Source organism: Stegostoma tigrinum, chromosome 38 (genome assembly GCF_030684315.1).
Source record: "Stegostoma tigrinum isolate sSteTig4 chromosome 38, sSteTig4.hap1, whole genome shotgun sequence".
NCBI lineage: Eukaryota > Metazoa > Chordata > Chondrichthyes > Orectolobiformes > Stegostomatidae > Stegostoma > Stegostoma tigrinum.
In genome coordinates this window covers 12,539,744-12,558,054 of record NC_081391.1, presented here as the reverse complement: position 1 = coordinate 12,558,054, position 18,311 = coordinate 12,539,744, and the positions used below count along the sequence as shown (strand labels likewise).

Here is an 18,311-nt window from a genome sequence, read left to right as displayed (position 1 = left end):
TAAGCATGATTTTTAAATCAGTCCTGCTCAGCCGGCAGCGTTCTGCCCCCTTTGTTTTTTAATTATCTGAAAAACCTGGTCAAGTTGCCTGTTTGTGTTCAGCATTTTCTAAGAAGGGACAGGTCAGGTTCCAAGACACTGCTGCTTAATGCAAGTTTGGGGCAGTGTTTCCTGAGCTTGTTGGAACTGAGTCATTTGTTTACAAAATGGCCACCATGTTCACCCAAACAGGGAGCGCTAGGGAGATAATGGGGACTGCAGATGCTGGAAAATCCAAGGTAACAAAGTGTGGAGCTGGATGAACACAGCAGGTCAAGCGGCATCTTAGGAACACAAAAACTAACGTTTTGGGCCTAGACCCTTCATCAGAAAAGTACGAGGGAGATGCTGGTGAGCAGCTGTTTTGATGCCAAGCAATTGCCTAGAGGCTTTCAATGATTTTGAGATATTTCCCAAATGTGAATTGCAGGATCCTAAGAACGTAAGGAGTAGGTGTGGACCCTTGTCTTTTTGACCCTGGGGGTGAGGTGGTGGTGAGAGAGGGGGAGAGAGGGGGAGGGAGAGAGAGGGGCCGCAAACTAATGTGCTTTTGAGGCTAGACGACTTCTTCAGAGCTTTGTTGGAGTCATCTAAACGCAATGTTCACCTGCTCGCTCGCTACAGGTGCTGCCTGACCCGCTGTGACTTCCAGTACTTTTTTTTTTGTTTTCAGTGCAGATTTCAGCATCTGCAGTAATTTGCTCCTAAAACGTAAGGCTTTTTGGAAACTGAGAAGTTGGTCTCATGCTGCGTGGTTGTTGTGTTGGTGAGCTCGCTGACTATTGCGTCCTCCTTTTTACAGTGGTATCCTGAGGTGCGGCATCATTGTCCCAGTACTCCCATCATCCTGGTAGGCACAAAGCTGGATCTGAGGGATGATAAAGACACCATTGAGAAACTTAAGGAGAAGAAGCTGGCACCCATCACCTACCCACAAGGACTTGCGATGACAAAAGAGATCGGTACGTTTATCCGTCACTGGGACAATACACTGTAGAATGGCCTGCACTGCTGGTTAGTTGGCCACTGAGATTCAAATCAGTGTGACTTGACCATCCATCTTGCCCATTAAACTAAAGCTTGTTGCCCCCCTTTTTTTTTCAAGAGGGGTAAAATGACCCAAGTTGTTTTACAGGAGGTTTAATAAAGACGATAGAGGATGTAGGGAAGCAGGTTTTTCAGAGTCCAGTTCAGCCTCCGGCACGCGCAATGGAGTCGTGTCATCGTAAGAACCTGCCTGTTATCCAACGCCTCTATTGCTGTCCTCAAGTGAGTCATCCGAGAACCCAAGACTCATGCCAATCCTAGACAATAAAATGTGAGGCTGGATGAACACAGCAGGCCCAGCAGCATCTCAGGAGCACAAAAGCTGACGTTTCGGGCCTAGACCCTTCATCAGAGAGAGGGGGATGGGGTGAGGGTCCTGGAATAAATAGGGAGAGGCGGACCGAAGATTGTCCGCCTCCCCCTCTCTCCCTATTTATTCCAGAACACTCACCCCATCCCCCTCTCTCTGATGAAGGGTCTAGGCCCGAAACGTCAGCTTTTGTGCTCCTGAGATGCTGCTGGGCCTGCTGTGTTCATCCAGCCTCACATTTTATTGTCTTGGATTCTCCAGCATCTGCACTTCCCATTATCACTCATGCCAATCCCGTTTGGAGTGAGCAAAGGCTTGGTATGAGGGTGAGGTACGAATGAGCACCTCGAGCAGAAGCTGGGCGATTTTGAAGAAAGGGCATTCCAGCACTGGGGGGGCGGCTTCGGGGGTGAAAGCATGGCTGCCAAATGCAGTTAATTTAATCAGCCTGTTCAGTTTGGTCATGATACGCCTTTGCCACAGGTGGGGCTCGAAGCTGGACAGTTGGGTTCAGAAGCAAGATGCACCACCGCTGTGCCACAAGAGCCTTTCATTGCCAATCATAAAGCACTGAGATGCCAGTATTGTATACAGTGGTGGTGCTGAAAGGGTTAATGTTGGAAACTGCATGAATCTCCACTCACTCTGGCATTGTACAGTTGCCACTGGGATGTAGAGTCTAGTTTGAGATCTCAGTGAAGGCTGCTTACCCCCATGGGTGACCTTTTGCCTACAACATAGGCAAAAATGATATGGCCTTGGGTTGTCTTGTAAAACAAAAACCTAGGCGTTCGGGTACATAATTCTCCGAAATTTGCATCCCGTGTAGTCAGGATGGTTAAGAAGGCATTTAGTACACTTGCCTTCGTGGCTTGGACCTTTTTTGAGTATTGTGGTTGGGATGTCACGTTAGGGTTGTACAGGACATTGAGGCTTATTCTGGAGTACAGTGTACAGTTCTAGTTGCCCTATTGTAGGAAGAATATTAAAAAGCTGGAGACAGTTCAGAAGAGAGATAATGGGAACTGCAGATGCTGGAGAATTCCAAGATAATAAAATGTGAGGCTGGATGAACACAGCAGGCCAAGCAGCATCTCAGGAGCACAAAAGCTGACGTTTCGGGCCTAGACCCTTCATCTGATGAAGGGTCTAGGCCCGAAACGTCAGCTTTTGTGCTCCTGAGATGCTGCTTGGCCTGCTGTGTTCATCCAGCCTCACACTTAAATCTCTTCTGAACTGTCAAGATAATAATCTGATGTTGCTGAGAATAGATGGTTTGAGTTGTTGATAGGCTGGAACTTTTTTCACTGGAATGTAGGAGTTTGAGGGGTGACCTTTACCGAAGGTTATAAAATTGTGAGGATAGATAAGGTAAGTAGCAATGGTTCTTTCCCTAGGGTAGAGGAGTTCAAAACTAGGGGGCATACTTTTAAGATGAGAGCAGAAAGATTTAAACAGACGAGAGGCAACTTTCGTGCACACGTAGTTCGTATGTGGAATGAGCTGCTGGAGGGAGTGGTGGATGCAAATACAGTTATAATGTTTAAAGGGCATTTGGATAAGTTACATGATTAAGGAATATTTGGAGGGATATGGGCCAAGCGCAGGCAGGTGTGACTTGGTTTTGCACGTACAGTCGGGATGGTCTGGTTGGACCGACGGGTCTGTTTCTGTGCTGAATGACTGACTATAGGATGTTTATGCCTGATGGGGTGATTCTGTGTTAGCTTCAATGTCAGGACTATTGCTAAGCTGTTCGGTTACAGACGAGTGCACACTTGCATCAATGTGCCGTGCTTTAAGTGGCCCCAGTTAAGATGGAGTCTGAGACTTTTCATACCCATGAACCCCATACTTTGGTATGGGCATTGTAGGTACCATGAGTATGCCTGTTAAGGTATACTGCCTACCAGCTCTGAAACCTAACGCAAAGATATCTTTACTGTCTTCTGATGGGGTAGTTTGAGATTTGTGACTTCATGGTTCGTTGTACAATATTTCTTTCTTCTCTAAGTTCCTCTTCTTGCTAAGACTCACTTTTAGTTTGTCCTCCTCCAATTTTTAACCAAGACCTGTAGAGTAGAAAGGATTAGTGGCAGCATTTTTAGCTGATAGTTGGTGCGTTTGTAGGGTATTGGCTAGTTCAGGTGGTGAGACAGCTGATTTGCAATGTGGAGTGGTGCCAACAATGTGGGTTCAATTTCCCACAGTGGCTGAAGCTTCCATGAAGGACTCTCATCCTTGGCCTCTCACCTCACCTGAAGCGGGGAGACCCTCCAGTTAAATCACCACCAGTCATCACTCTCTCAAATGAGAGAGCAGCCCTATGGTCTGGAAAGCGATGGCGACTCCAGCTTTTATTACAAAGGGTGCACAATAAAATTGTGAGATTGGAGGAGCATTGAATATCGTCTGGCTCATGGAAGTTAGAAAGAGAGAGAAGGGGCAGCCCGTAGAAAGCATTGAGGATATTTTCTAATCAATGCCTATTCAGAAACATACTTCTGGAGCAGGTGGGATTTGAACCTGCACCATCTGGCTCTGAGATAGGGCATTACCACAAGAACCCCTACATGGAGAGACTTTATACTAGAAATTAGTCTGTCTATACCCGATACGTGTTGTCAGAGAGAGGTTAAGGGCTTTTGAATGCCTTACATAATAGGAATGTGTTGGAGCATTTCCTTGCAGTCCTCATTCTCTTTAGAGTTTGTCAGAATTCTACTGAAAAGAAATTAGGTTCTAAGATCCCTGTTTTTCATCAGAATATATTGATCTGGGTAAATAAAGTTTTCTTTTTCTTTTGCGTACATTAGTTACTGGAATAAGATTGTGAGCGATTACAGTTTGAGTGACTCCCTGTATTTTTAATTCCCTCACGGGATGAGGGTGTCGCTAGCCAGGCAGCATTTATTGCCTGTTAATTACCCAGGGGGCAGTCAAGAGTCAACCACATTGCTCTGGGGTCTGGAGTCACATGTAAGTCAGACCAGGTAAAGATGGCAGTTTCTTTCCCTAAAGGGCATTAGTGAACCAGATGGGTTTTTCCAACAATCGACAATGGATTCGGAGTAGTCATTAGATTCTTGATTCAAGATAGATGATATGTATTGAATTCAAATTCTGTCATGGCAGGATTTAACCCTGAGTCCCAGAACATTACCTGGGTCTTTGCTATTATTGCTGGACTGTTAATCCACTAGGCTATCGCCTCCCTCCACCCTTCCATTCCACAAGCGCGCCAGGACCTACACCATTAGTCCCACTGTCATGCACTTGACTCATAGCCTTCCATGTTCTAACATTCCCAAAGGTTCATCAGGTACTTCTGAGAGTTCCCATGCTCTCAGTGGGTGGGGGGTTTCTTCATAAAATCTCCTCCCCGACCCCTCGGCTTCCTTCCTTTCACTTTGAAAAGATGCTTCCTTGTTTCTCCAGGAGGCTGTATTGGTAAATCAGCAGGGAGGGCAAGATGTCGTGGTAACGGTACTAGCTGAGTAATCCAGAAACTCACCCTGGTGTTCTGGGGATGTGTGTTCAAACCTCACCATGCCAGAGGGTGAAACTTGAATTCAGTAAACAATCTGGAATAAAAAGGTTCAAATGGCCTTGTCAAGTTGTTGCTTTAAAACAACAACTTGACAAGGCCATTTGAACCTTTTTATTCCAGATTGTTTACTGAATTCAACAAAGACAATACAACATAATGGGTTTACTGAGGCCCTTTTTATGCGAGGAAATCTTGCTACTCTTGCCTGGTCCAGCTATGTGTGATTCCAGATTAAACCTACAATAACAAGGTGTAGAGCTGGATGAACACAGCAGGCCAAGCAGCATCAGAGGAGCAGGAAAGCTGACATTTCGGGTCTGAGCCGCCCTTCAGAAATGGGGGAGAGGAAGGGAATTCTGAAATAAATACAGAGAGGAGGAGGCAGGTAAGATAAGAGAGGATAGGTGGAGAGGAGATAGACAGGTCAAAGAGGTGGGGGTGGAGCCAGTAAAGGTGAGTGTAGGTGGGGAGTTGGGGAGGGAATAGATCAGTCCAGGGAGGACGGACAGATCAAGGGGGCAGGATGAGGCTGGTAGGTAGGAGATGACAGTGGGGTTGAGGTGGGAGGAAGAACAAGTTAGGGAGGCAGGGACAAGCTGGGTTTGCTTCTCGGCAGTGAGGGATCGGCAATAAGTGCTGACCTTGCCAGTGATACTCCCATCTCAGGAACAGTTTTTTTTTCAAGAAATGAACGGGTAGGTGATGTTGTGGGCAACATAGCGTGGTGGCTCGGTGGTTAGCACTGCTGCCTCTCAGCACCAGGGGCCTGGGTTCGATTCCACCCTCTGGTGCCCGTCTACATGGGTTAGCAGTCTGAAATGCAGGGTTACCAGGATAGAGTGGTGGGTCTGAATGAAATGGTCTTTGGAGAGTCAATGTAGACCCAGCAGTTGGAATGGCCTGTTTCCACACTGTAGGAATTCTATGATTCTCCAAGCTGCCTTTAATTTAGTGACTTATTCAGAAATCTCATAGACAATCATTTGAACTTCGTTTCATGTAGTAACCAAACTGAGTCCCCTCAAGTGAGCAAGTTAAGCATGACAACTCAGCTCGGCTATTACCTGAGTTTATCTACAATTCCAACCAACTGGGTCTACCTCTAGAAGTGTTCAGGGTTTGATCCTTGGACAGTTAGTCTTTGAAGTTCTATAGCTGAATTGTTCTGGAGTTGGATTCTTGTACAGAATTGTGTCCTTCAGGTCCATGGCAGGATCCTATTGATGATTCTTTCAAACAAATTGGCTATTCTGCTGAAATCACCAAGTCTGCGGCTTGCTTTCTTACCAGAAGCAGCCTCTCTGTTCCTTGTTCCTTGGCTATCTGTTTCCAGACACAGCTTTCGTGTGAATAGCTCCTTCTTCAGTTCTTCTGCAGGGCAGTCTGTTGTCTTTGGTAACTGGTTGTTTTATTGACAATCAGATGTCAAAACCCTTTTATTCATGTAGTTTCAACTCCTTTCTCCAGATTTAGCTAATTGCTTTCAGTTACTGTATAATTTTGACTTTGTCCCTTCATTGTTTATTCCAGACAGAGATATTGCTGCTGCTTTCAGTATATTACAGTTTATCTTTGATTCCATCAGTCCATTTAGCAGTTAGTAAAGGTTACACCTGTTTTAAGGAGGATAAACAGGGCAGAGTGTGTGTAAATGGCACCATTCTGTGGTGTGGGAGACCTGACTGATTTCCAGATCTGTCTTCACCACATGTACATTGCTCACCTGCTTTTGTTTCTCTTGCGTAGAACTTCTTCTGGGACCCCCAGTGGCCTTTGCAGCTGAAAGGACGCCAGGCTGTTAGGTTCTAAGGTCTTGAGGGAGTGTTTCCCAAACCTTTTCCCTACTGTGTCCCCGTTTTGAGGCTTGAAAATTGCCCTGACACCTTGGTGAGCGCTGAGCCTGCTGGGGGGGCCCGTTGGAGAGAGTGTGTACCTGTGCAAATGTTCTACCTTGACCAGAGCTTCACGCTGTTGCCTCAGAGCTTGACACTAAAAATTGCAGTGCCACTCAGATTGGTCCTGACCCCAATTTGGAAACCCTACTGTAAAACCAGACAGTGGACCACAGACTTCCCACTTGGAAAGCACAGGTTTCAATTCCCTGTTCTCATCAGGCAGCACTTGTACTGGGACTAGGCAGAGATGCAATGCCAAACATGAAGATTGTCACTGCAATAGTACAAAAGTGAAATACACAAAAACAGGTGAGCTTCCTTTTCCTTTTTGGAGAATCTGCAAGCTATTATTATGGCAGAATCCCTACACCAGTGGAAAGAGGCAGTTTGTACCAACACTGCGAAAAGCATCCCATCCAGACCCAGCTCCCTACCCTAACCCTGCGTTTCCCATGGCCAGTCCACATCTCTGCACATCTCTGGGCTGTGGGAGGAAGCCAGTCCACCCAGAGAACCCCACGCTGACACGGGGAGAATGTGCAAACTCCACACAGTAAATGAGGTGTGGAATCAAGCCCCGGTCCCTGGTGCTGTGAGGCAGCAGTGCTAACCGCTAAGCTACTCTTGATATTCTGGTGTGGTCCAGCAGCTGTACCCCCTGCAGCTCAGTCGAACAATGGAGTCTCTCTATTGGAGCATAGTCGCGACAGTGGAACTATCTGTTCCTCCAACCTCCTGCCTGTGTAGAAGTACAGGAATGGGGAAGCAACAAATGAAAGAGTAAAATGTAATAATTTTTAGGCCAAAGAATTGCCCAATTGTTTGCAATATGTGTTACATAGTTGGGGATTTTTCCTGGGTTAAGTTCTGTCTTGCATTACTAAGATGATGGAATTGGGAAGGTGGGCAGAATTAAAAATTGCTGAGTCACTTTTGAATATGTCCTCTGAAAGGGCATAGGTTTTGAATGGAGACACTTGGCGGAGGGGGGGGCGCAGTGGCAAAGAGACCATTTGAATCCCTCTTAAAGGAAACAATGTGGGGGTGTAAAAAGCCTTGCATTTATATAGTGCCTTTTGTGACCACTGCACATCAAAAAGCCAAAGACTTCACATGTAGTTAGATAGCTTTTGAAGTGCGGTCACTGTTGTAATTTAGGAAAGATAAGTCACTTTGTTAAGCAATCCTCTAAAACCAGTTCTATGATAATGACCAGATTTTTGGTGGTGGTCATTTGAAGGATGAATGTTAGCAAGGATTCCAAGGAGAGCGTCTTCAGAACAGTGCTGTGGGATCATTACTCCCACCTGATGGAGCGTGGTTTGACATCAGCCTTGACAGTACAGCTGTCCTAAGGTACTGTGTCAGAGTGACAGCGTTGTTTTATTCTTGTGCTTAAACCCTAGAGTGCCACTTGAAGCCAATGTGTTAGCAAATAAACCCATGACTATGGCATGGTGTGACCAGTAGTGGAGCTTGAGCTCTTGTTAACTGCCTGAGTTGTCCTCAATGGCCTAGTGGTGTTATTGCCAGACTGTTAACCCGTAGACCCAGCTAATGTTCCAGGGACCCAGTTCAAATCCCACCCTGGCAGATGGAATTTGAATTCAATAAGTACCTGGAATTAATAGCCTTGTTAATGACCTTTGCGGGGAAGCGCATCTCGTTTACTAGTGTCCTTTAGGGAAGGAAACAGCCATCCTTACCTGGTCTGGCCTACATGTGACTCCAGACCCATAGCAATGTGGTTGACTCTTAACTACCCTCTGGGCAATTGGGGATGGGTAATAAATGCTGCCTGGCCTGTGACGCCCTCATCCTGTGAATGAATTTGAAAAAACACACAAGGGCTGGTTCGCTCAGATGGCTGTTTGTAATGCAGAGAGATGGCACTGTTGTGGGTTCAACCCTCACACCAGCTGAGGGTACAATGGGACGGCTCTTCCCCCTCACCTGAGGCGCGGTGCCCCTCAGTTTAAGCTGCCAGCAGTTGTTCCTTCGTGCTGTTGCTAATCGGAGCAGCCCAATGGCTTGATGAGGCTGTGGTGAGTTCACCTTTCCTCAGAATGTAGGTTGTGTTGTAAAAATTGTTCCCAGCCCGAGGCTAGCTGGTGACCAGTTGAGGCCATGTTAAGAATCCTGTTGGCCCCTGACTTGCCATCAAACTGCGTGACCAAACCCGCTTGCAGGGGAGTACGGTGCCAGTGCGAGCTGTACATGAGCATTGGGCTCGTGGCTTTGATTCCACCTGAGTGTGAGGCCTGAAGGGACACTGACTCACTTTCTTTATGTGCTCTCTGTTGTGAACCACATCTGATGGGCATCATTTCAACCTTTTCTATGTCTGGTTACATATAACCTACTCAGGATATCGCCACACGTACCCTTCCGACCAAACGGATATCTCCTCAGGTTTAACTTGTACTCAATAACATTTAGAATTAAGGGGCACGCAGATCCTGAGGGGATTGGACAGGGTGGATGTGGGAAAGAGGTTGCCTCTTCTTGGAGAATCATTGTAGAATCCCTACAGTGCAGAAGCATGCCATTTGTCCCATCAAGTGTACGCTGAGCCTCTGAAGAGCATCCCACCCAGACCTATCTGCCCCTAACCTTATTCCTGGTAATCCTGCATTTCCTATGACTAATCCTGAATCAAGAATCAGGGCTTACTGTTTCAAAATGAAGTGGGGGGGGTGTTGGGGGTGTGGTTGTCTATTTAGGACAGATGAAGTTTCTTTTTCTCTGGGGGAATGGAGTCTTTGGAACCCTTTCTCAAAGGAACCCAGCCTTTATATATCATTTTAAGGCAGAGAGTTATTATAAGACCATAAGACATGGGAGCAGAAATTAGCTATTCGACCCATTGAGCCTGCTCTGCCATTTAATCATGGCTGATAAGTTCCTCAACCCCATTCTCCCGCTTCCTCCCCGTAACCCTTGATCTCCTTGATGATAATCAAGGACCTATCTGTTTCAGTCTTAAGTGTACTCAATGACCTGGCCACCACAGCCTTCTGTGGCAGTGAGTTCCGTAGATTCACCACTCTCTCTGGTTGAAAAAGTTTCTCCTTATCTCCAATCTAAAAAATCTTTCTTTTACTCTAAAGCTGTGCCCTCGGGTCCTTGACTCTCCTACCAATGGACACATCTTCCCATGGTCCAGTTGAATGGTGCAGCAGATTGTAGGTGTCAAGAATGGCCTCTTGCTCTGAATCCATCAGGTTAATAAGGCCAGCATTCTCAGCAGTTTATTGTTTGTCTGTAAAGTGTGGGTAACTTTCAGTGGCTACCAAGGGAAGCCAATTCCATCGAGCTGTCTTTAGTGAGTTGACAGGCCTGACTTGTGAAGGGACTATAAGATATAGGAGCAGAATTAGTCTATTGAGTCTGCTCTGCCATTCGGTCGTGGCTGATCTATTTCTCAACCCCATTCTCCTGCCTTCTCCCTGTAACCCTTAATCCTTTTACGAATCAAGAACCTTTCTAACTCTGTCTGAAGTACACTAAATGATTTGGCTTCTGTGGCAGTGAGGTCTCACAGATTCACCGCCCTCTGGTCAAAGAAATTTCTCCTCAACTCCATTCTAAAGGGCTATCCCTTCTCTCTGAGGCTGTGCCCTCTGGCCTTTGTCTCTCCTACTAGAAGGATCTTCTCCATGTCCATTCTATTCAGGCCTCTCTGTATTCTGTAAGTTTTAATCCAATTCCCCCTGATCCTTCTAAACTCCATCGAGCACAGGAACAGAAAGTCGCTGGAAAAGCTCAGCAGGTCTGGCAGCATCTGTGAAGGAAAAATCAGAGTTCGTGTTTCGGATCCGGTGACCCTTCCTCAGAACTCAGTTTTGTTCCTGATTTAGAGCATCTGCAGTTCTTTCATTCTCCTTCAAGTACAGACACAGAGCCCTCAAATGCACCTCATATGATGAGCCCTTCATTCTTATAAACCTCCCCTGGACTCCCCCGCCCCCCCTTCAAGGCCAGCACTGTTTCCTTTGGTATGAGGCCCAAAGCTGCTCTCAATATTCCAAATGATCCAAATTTTTCCAATCACAAAAGCAGCTGTCCTTTCAAAGATGGATCTCCTGAATTACCAAACAGGTAGCCTGGTACCTGATGAAGTTGTGTGTGATGGGGGCTGCCAGAGTTCTCCACTTCAGGGATACCTGCAGGTACGATGTCAGGGCCCCGAACATTGGCCAAGGCGTGGACCACAGCAATGACCGATGGCCACTGCGGCTCGGCTGATGCTGAAGATAGTCACTCACTCCCAACAACAACTAGCAGCATCAGGTTCCGCTTTGCGGCAGAACGTCTCCATCTCCGTCTCCCTCAACGTTTGAGTAACATCTAAGCTATGCCTTGACATCACATAACCTGGGTTTCAAATTGACTAATTTATATTTGTTCCTGTACTTTCTTCTTGCTATTTAAATTTCTTGAACTCAAAGGTTTAATTTCTGACCTCAGTTGGTGACAATTGTCAATCGGAGTACCTCTTCTGCTAACACTGGCAACATGAGATGTGTAAACAAAATTAATGGGAACGTGGATTTGAAGTTCACATCTGGCTCATGGTCCTCTCATGTTAGGAGACTATCCACGACAATTAGGCTGTAATGTTGATAACCAAGACCCCAGTAGCAGTGTTGAATTTGGATGTTAGTGATATGTCCCGAGGAGCATTACAGACTGATTACTGAGCCAGTAAACCAGATGACTAGGAGTTTCTTGAAGATTTCCCAAACTACCTTAAGGGCAGCAGCTTGATGGTGAATTAGAAACAATCCGAGAGCTTGGACCTTCCAAAGGTCCAGCTCCTGAGAATGGAGTGATTATATTTGGGAATGGACTGGAGGCTGGGTTTAGAGGAGCTCCATTATCTGGAGAGGGAAAGCTGAGGCTGGACATAGTGTGGGTGAGACCATGGCAGGCCTGACAACCAGGAAGGACATTTAAATCAGTGTTTGACTGGGAGCCAATAAGAGGGGTATGAGGTGAATGGGACTTGTTGCAGTTTAACATGTGTATAAGCTGAGGGCTATTGGAATACACATCGGAAACAGCTGCTGGCATCGGTTCTCATTCTGCTGTTCCACAATGTGGCTAATTTGTCTATGTCCATGTTCTTACACTATCCCTGAAATCCTCTGGAACCTGAACTTGAAATCTCTGTTCACCTTGGCTTTGAGTTTTGTGAGGAGTGAGCATCTATGGTCTCTGGATTAGACCATTCCCAAAGATCCATGGCCATCTTCAGTAAAGGGATTTCTCCTCCTGACTCCTAACTGGCCAAGCCCTTGGGACTCTGGCCCCGCATCCTCAGCTCCTGAGCCAGTGGAAACATTTTCCTCCCCATCAACCCTCTCGAGCCCTGTATGGATTTCAATTGGATCGCTGCTCACTGTGTTCGAAATTCCAGGAAGTCGAGGCTGTACATTTGTTCAGTCTGTTGTAATCATCTCCTTCCTCCTTTTGTGTTCTGTGGCATTGTAGTTATGTAACTTAGCATGCCTTGTTGGCCAGGCTGTAAATATACTGCACACAATGCGCAACAGGAGCTCGGGATTCCAATATGCTGACAGCACAGCGACGAATGGCCCTTGTACCCATTACTCTGATCGTTATCCTTTGGAGCTGTTAGGTTGCTGTTTGTGTGTGGATGTGCCCAAGGATAGAATTAGGCTTGTTTGTAATCTCTCTCGCTCTTGCACTCGCGCTCGTGCTCTTTCTGTATGTGTGTCTCCTCCCAGCTTGGTGATACTTCAGTATTTGATAGCTAGGGCAGCACGTGGAGAGAGACCATTTGGGGGTAGCTGCTGGTGTAGCCTATTGCAGCATGAACCAACAGCTTCAAGAGCATAGTTGCTGTTTTTTGTTTTGGAGGAAGGCAAGGGGATATTAGACTGTGGATGACAAGCTGGCTCCTGAGTGAGGTTTACACACTGTGTCCTGGCTCAGGGCTTGGGTTGTGTAGTAATCCTGTGTGCGTTTTGAACCAGGTTTCTGTCCCACACTGCTTCTGGTTTGACGTTTTCTGGAATTTAGCCACACATGCACCGTTTCCTGCCCTCTTCGATCCACAGCAAGAAGTTTTAGAAATTGATCCCTTCAGCTCAAAAGTGAGATCACCCCATCCGTTCGGGACACGGTCCCTTCTATCACCAGGCGAGCCTCTCTTCATCTACTCTAATAGCCTGCTCTTGGTTTTATCTTCTGTATGCCACCAGTATGCCTCTCTGTGCACACTTCATCGCGTTGTTGCTTAATGCTGTTCTTCAGACTGCTCTCCTTCAGTATCTCAGCCGTGAAACCATCCATCAGCAAGACCATAATCATAAATTGAACTTAACATTTTTTTGATCCTTTTGGTTGAGTTCTGTCCCCTTTAGGGCAGTGGGTAACAGATCAGTTCCTGTTGGCCTTGCCAATGATGCTTACACCACTTTCTGAATGAAAAGGCCTTACTCCCATGCACTCTTTTCTTTCATTTCCAAGAGCCATCAGAATAGCATAACACCAAATGGCCCTTCCCTCGTGTGTGTGTGTGTGTGTGTGTGTACATGTACATGCTTATTCCTAGTGAATCTTGATGTCTTCTGCCTCCAGTATCCAAAGGGCCAATAGCTTCCTGTCTGCTGTGAACAGGATTATACTGCCCTCAAGTGGTCAGAGTGGAACATGAACTGCAGTTGCTACCAAGAGGTGTAAATATCTGCTCTGGAGGCAAATGGGTGCTCAGACCCTGGCATTACTGATGTTTGTTGCTGACGAATATTCATCAGAAGTCTTCTGGTTCCATGCTTTATCTCCAGTCCTTGCAACAATAAGACGGATGTCTATCTTATGGGTTTTATTCCTAGTGTTTTAAAATGTCTGCTCCATGCTACTAGGCCTGGCTTCCAGCTCTCTCCATAGGCTATGAAACTCCTGAATCCACTCCTTCTCTTCAGTTATCTCACGTAGTGAGCATAGATCAACTACCAGACTCTCAAACGTAACCATTTGTTAAAAAGATAGTCTCCGCACAACCGGGCATAACAGTCAGAGGGGAGAAGGGAAATTTTGATGAAATTCAAGCTAGGACAGGGTGTTGTAAAACCAGACTGAGATTGAGTGAGCTAAATGATTTGTCTATTTAATTGTTGCCCTTAGCTTGGAACCATCGACTTTTTAGTTAGCATGGGCTACACCAAATTCCATTTTTGCACAGAAAGGGGCATTGGTCCTGTTTCAAAACCTCCCAAGGTTTGGTATTGATTGGTGTTTGTCAATCTGCATTCAGTTACTCCAGTAAAATTGCCAGAGCTCTGCAGGGTGTTCGAGCTAAGCATTTTGTTTGGAATGTACAGGTTTCCTGTTTTATGTGTCTCCAATGTCTCCTGCGCACGCTGTTGCACTTTGAAGAGTGTCCCATCCTATCCCTGTCAGCCCACGTTTACCATAGTTTAACCCACCCAGCCTGTGCATTCCTGAACACAAGGGCAATTTAGTGTGGCCAGTCTACTCTTGTGTTAATACGTGGCTTCCAGCCATAAGACATAACTGCAGAAGTAGGCTGTTCAGCCCATCCAGCCTGTTCTGGCATTAAACAAGGTCATAGCTGATCTAATAATCCACTTTCTTGCCTTTTTTTTTTAATCAGTCTTCCCTTTTCAGATAATAACCCACTTTCCTCTTAACTGCTCATACGGGACGTGCCTCCACCCCAAACACAAATCAACTAAAAATTGCAAATGTTGGAAAAACTCAGCAGATCTGACAGCTTGTGTGGAGAGAGAAACAGTTAATGGTTTGATTTCAGTGACCCTTCAGAACCAGGTCACTGAGAAAGGGACAGTGGGCCTGACACATTTAACTCTGTTCACATTTAATGTCTCTCTGCAGATGCTGCCTGACCTGCTGAGTTTCTGCAGCAATTTCTAGTTTTTTCTCTGCGTGCTCGGGCAAATTTCCGGGTCCCAACTACTAACTACAAAAGGTAATGTCTCTTTGTGACTCCAAGCCTTTGTGTTCTTGAGCTGCCCACTGCTGGGAACAATTTCTCCCCGTCCTCTCTGTCCTCACACTTCCCTCGTCCGGAATACCGCCCTCAAATCTTAATGGCATCTGTAATGTCGAGGTGTCTGCTGAATTTTTTTTTTTGAATGTGCTGTCTTTCTACTTTGATCAAGGTTCGATGCGATACCTCGAGTGTTCAGCCCTGACACAGAGAGGCCTGAAGACTGTGTTCGATGAGGCCATTCGTGCTGTGCTGTGCCCAGCTCCTGAGGAGAGGAAAAAGAAGAAATGTTTACTACTGTAGAGGTATCTGTTTTCTCCTCCCAGTTTAGTACTGTAGGCTTTGGCAATGGACCATTAGGCTCCTGGAGCCACCTCGGTTGTTCACATCAGCCATTGCTGATTGGTCCCTGGCTGTGTTCCTCAGATGCTCTTTGCTCCATGTAGCTTGATGGTCTTTCTCTAGAAAACCTCTCCAGATCAGAATTTGACACCTTTTAATTGCCTGCGGCATCTTTTAACCTTTTTTGTCTTTTGGGGTCTGCGGAGGTCTGGAGGAAGTAATTTAAGCACTTCAATCTTCCATCTCTTCTCTTTCTTCCCCCCCCCCCGCCCACCCAGGTCTGAGGACAGTTTCTGGCCTCTCCACTTCGATGGGCTGTGGATTCTGTCGTGCGATCTGCAGACTCTGTCACAGGAGGGATGGGACAGTGGGTTCCCATGAGATTTGTTTCCTTCCTTTCGATATCGCCTATTGCCTGGTCTCAGCAAAGCATCTTTTGATGCTTGGTGTCCTCCTCCAGTGAGACATCTGTACTTGGGGTGGTCACAGGCCAGGGTCTTGGATAAATTGGCAGGAACATTTTGACCACTTTGGGATGCTCTGGGGATATTCCTAAAGTGTTCCACTGTCCACATGGGAGTGTCTTGCTGAAGCCATGTTCTGCGTAGAGCTTATTGTTTCAGAAACCTAAGAACAAGAAGTTGGTTTTGAATGATCAGTGCTGGGCAAATAGGATTGGAGGCTGAAGTTGGAGCATTCGAGGGAGTACAAGCTAAGTCTATGTAAACCCGCTCTAGAATTTATTCTTCAAACTCCAAGACTCTTCCCACCACCTCCTGCACAATCACTGTAATAATTGGCGTGTCTGTGTGCACGTCCTCTCTACTTCTGCTACTTCAACTTAAACCAAGTAGCTCCAAAATTAACATTTTAGCTTTGAGCTGTAACCATCACCATTCACTTCCTACTTTCTTTCCACCTTGGCCCTCTCAAATTGTCATCCACTTTTTCTTTGTTTTATCTCGGCAGCCCTGACCCCAAGTTGGCTGGTTTGGGACACAGTGACCCCAACAGCGTGGGTTCGATTCTCGCAACCCTCTGAGGTCACCATGAAGGACCCATCTCCCAACCTTAGCCCTTGCCTGGGGGCATGGTGACTCTCTGGTTAAATTCCAGACCGTTGTGTCTCTCCTGAGTTGGCAGCACTGCGATCCTTTTTGAGATTTCTGCGACTACATTTAACGCAGCACTTTGTTCTAACTCCTTTTTCCTTTTTACTTTTTCAGTTTGCACAGTGCCTCTGATCGAATCAAAGGAATGTACTGAAAAGATTGTGTTGGAGTTAAGTGTCCTGGATTTGTGAAGCAATCTTTGTAACATATATTTTGTTGATGTAACATTAAAATTTTAACGAGTTTTGAGAAGGTTTAATTACGTTTTTAAAGAAAAACAAAAAATATTTTTGCTATTTTGTTTTCCTTGTAAATTGTGCATGAGGACCAAAAACACGAGTTGGTTTTGTATGTGTTGATGGATTAGGAATCCTGTCCTCTAACAAACCTGAAGATAGCAGTCTCTCCTGCTGATTGACATTAAGGTTTCAGTTTGTTCTGGAATCTGCCTTTTCGTGAGGTGGTTTGAGTGAAGAAATGTTTTCTTCCTATGCCCTGCTGTGCTTCTATTTGAGCTAGTACCTCAGTGTCCTTCCAGAACATCCATTAACAGGAGTGGAGACTGTGTGGTGCACAGAAAACCTGGATTACCCTCTTGAGGTGCAAAGCATTTTAAGATGCTTTGCCTCCAGGAGGTGGACTATACAACGTTGCTTGTTTTTAAGGGAGTAATATTCTACACCCCCCCCCCTCCCCCCATAAGCTCCTTTTTTTTAAAAGTATGCTCAAAAATTTTTTTTAAAAAGTCAAAATATTTGTGCAAGCAAAGAGCTCTTATCCAGCTGGAGCTGAATGCCAACATCAAGTTCCTCTGTGCTAGCTGTAGCTCAGTTAAATATAGAGCTCTGAGGCATCAGTGGCGGTATTTTATGTTGTAAGGATTCCAAATTCAGAATCGCTCCTGTTTTGTTTTGTATTTTTATATTACAGCAAAATAGCTATAAATAACTCCTGCAACTCGCTTCCCTGTAGCAAAACCTATGGGATATCAGCATGTAGCTGCTAGTGAGGATTGTGTGTGCAATGGGGTTAGATACTGTGTGTTCCAAGACCGGGTCCCTCCTGTTCAGTCTCGGGCTGCTGAAGTGTTGGGGGTGGGGGAGGGTGGTGTGTTTGAGCTGGGGGGGAGGACTGGAGCAGACTTGCGCAGAGACCCAGGTGGGCTTTGCTGTGTATCTGAGTGAGCCAGTGTCCTGCTCTGTGTTTGGGAAAGTGGGGCTTGCAACTTGAGGCTTTGTTGGGGGTGGGGGTGGGGGGGTGGTGGAGTTGGGGTGTGTTGGGGAATGGGGAGAATCGGTTTGAGCTTTTCGGACTCTACCAGCCTGTTACGCCCAGGGCTGTGTGGAGGAAATGAGTGCATTCAACCCGGTTCCCCTCCAATGCAGCCAGTTAGGGGCTGTGGTGGGGGAATTGGTTTGGGTGCATTTGGCGGAGGGTGGGGTGGGGGAAAGGAAGCAGTAGGTGGTGGGCACAGTGCTTCGTGTTTCCAAAAGTGCCCACAAGTTTAAAACGTGGTCTCAGGGTGGATTTTAACCCTCGTGTCGTGGGCAGGGACCTGATGTGATGGAAGTGAATGTGCCCTGTTATCATCACCATCTTTATCTGCCTTTTTAAGTGGGACAAGGCAGAGACTCCCACCCCATCCCCTCCCCCGAACATAGGCGGCAGGGTGTTTGCCTTTCACAGAAGAAGCGACAAACAGTTTTAACTTGTTGGTGACAATGTTTTTGTCCTGTTCTAGCCCTGAGTGTGGGCGGGGGACCCTTCGGTTTTCCCATCATGCCTTGCCCCTTGTCGCCCTCCCCACCAAAAGCAAAAGCCGCCAGCTTCCAGAGACCAATTACATACTAATTCTACCCCCCACCCCACCAGGGCCCACTGTTTTTGGAGTCCTGGGGACTCCTCAAGATTCTAAACTGAATGTTAGCTGCTGGAAGACTCAAACGGAGATTTGTGTTAGTTAATGTTGGGAATTGCCTGACCTGGCGTAGCTGGAAATGAAAATTTATCTGTC

The 18,311-nt window shown here is 46.3% G+C and overlaps 1 protein-coding gene across 1 annotated transcript in view; it reads left to right on the top strand.

The window, feature by feature from the left end:
- LOC125446985 (ras-related C3 botulinum toxin substrate 1-like) overlaps positions 1-16,549 on the top strand; it is a 61,138-nt gene extending 44,589 nt beyond the window's left edge. Inside the window, exons 5-7 of the mRNA XM_048521052.2 lie at positions 842-1,001; positions 15,016-15,148; positions 16,412-16,549. Coding sequence (XP_048377009.1) covers positions 842-1,001; positions 15,016-15,146 — 291 coding nt within the window. The 3' untranslated portion in view covers positions 15,147-15,148; positions 16,412-16,549. The remainder of the gene's footprint in view (positions 1-841; positions 1,002-15,015; positions 15,149-16,411) is intronic.
- The last annotated feature ends 1,762 nt before the right edge of the window (positions 16,550-18,311 follow it).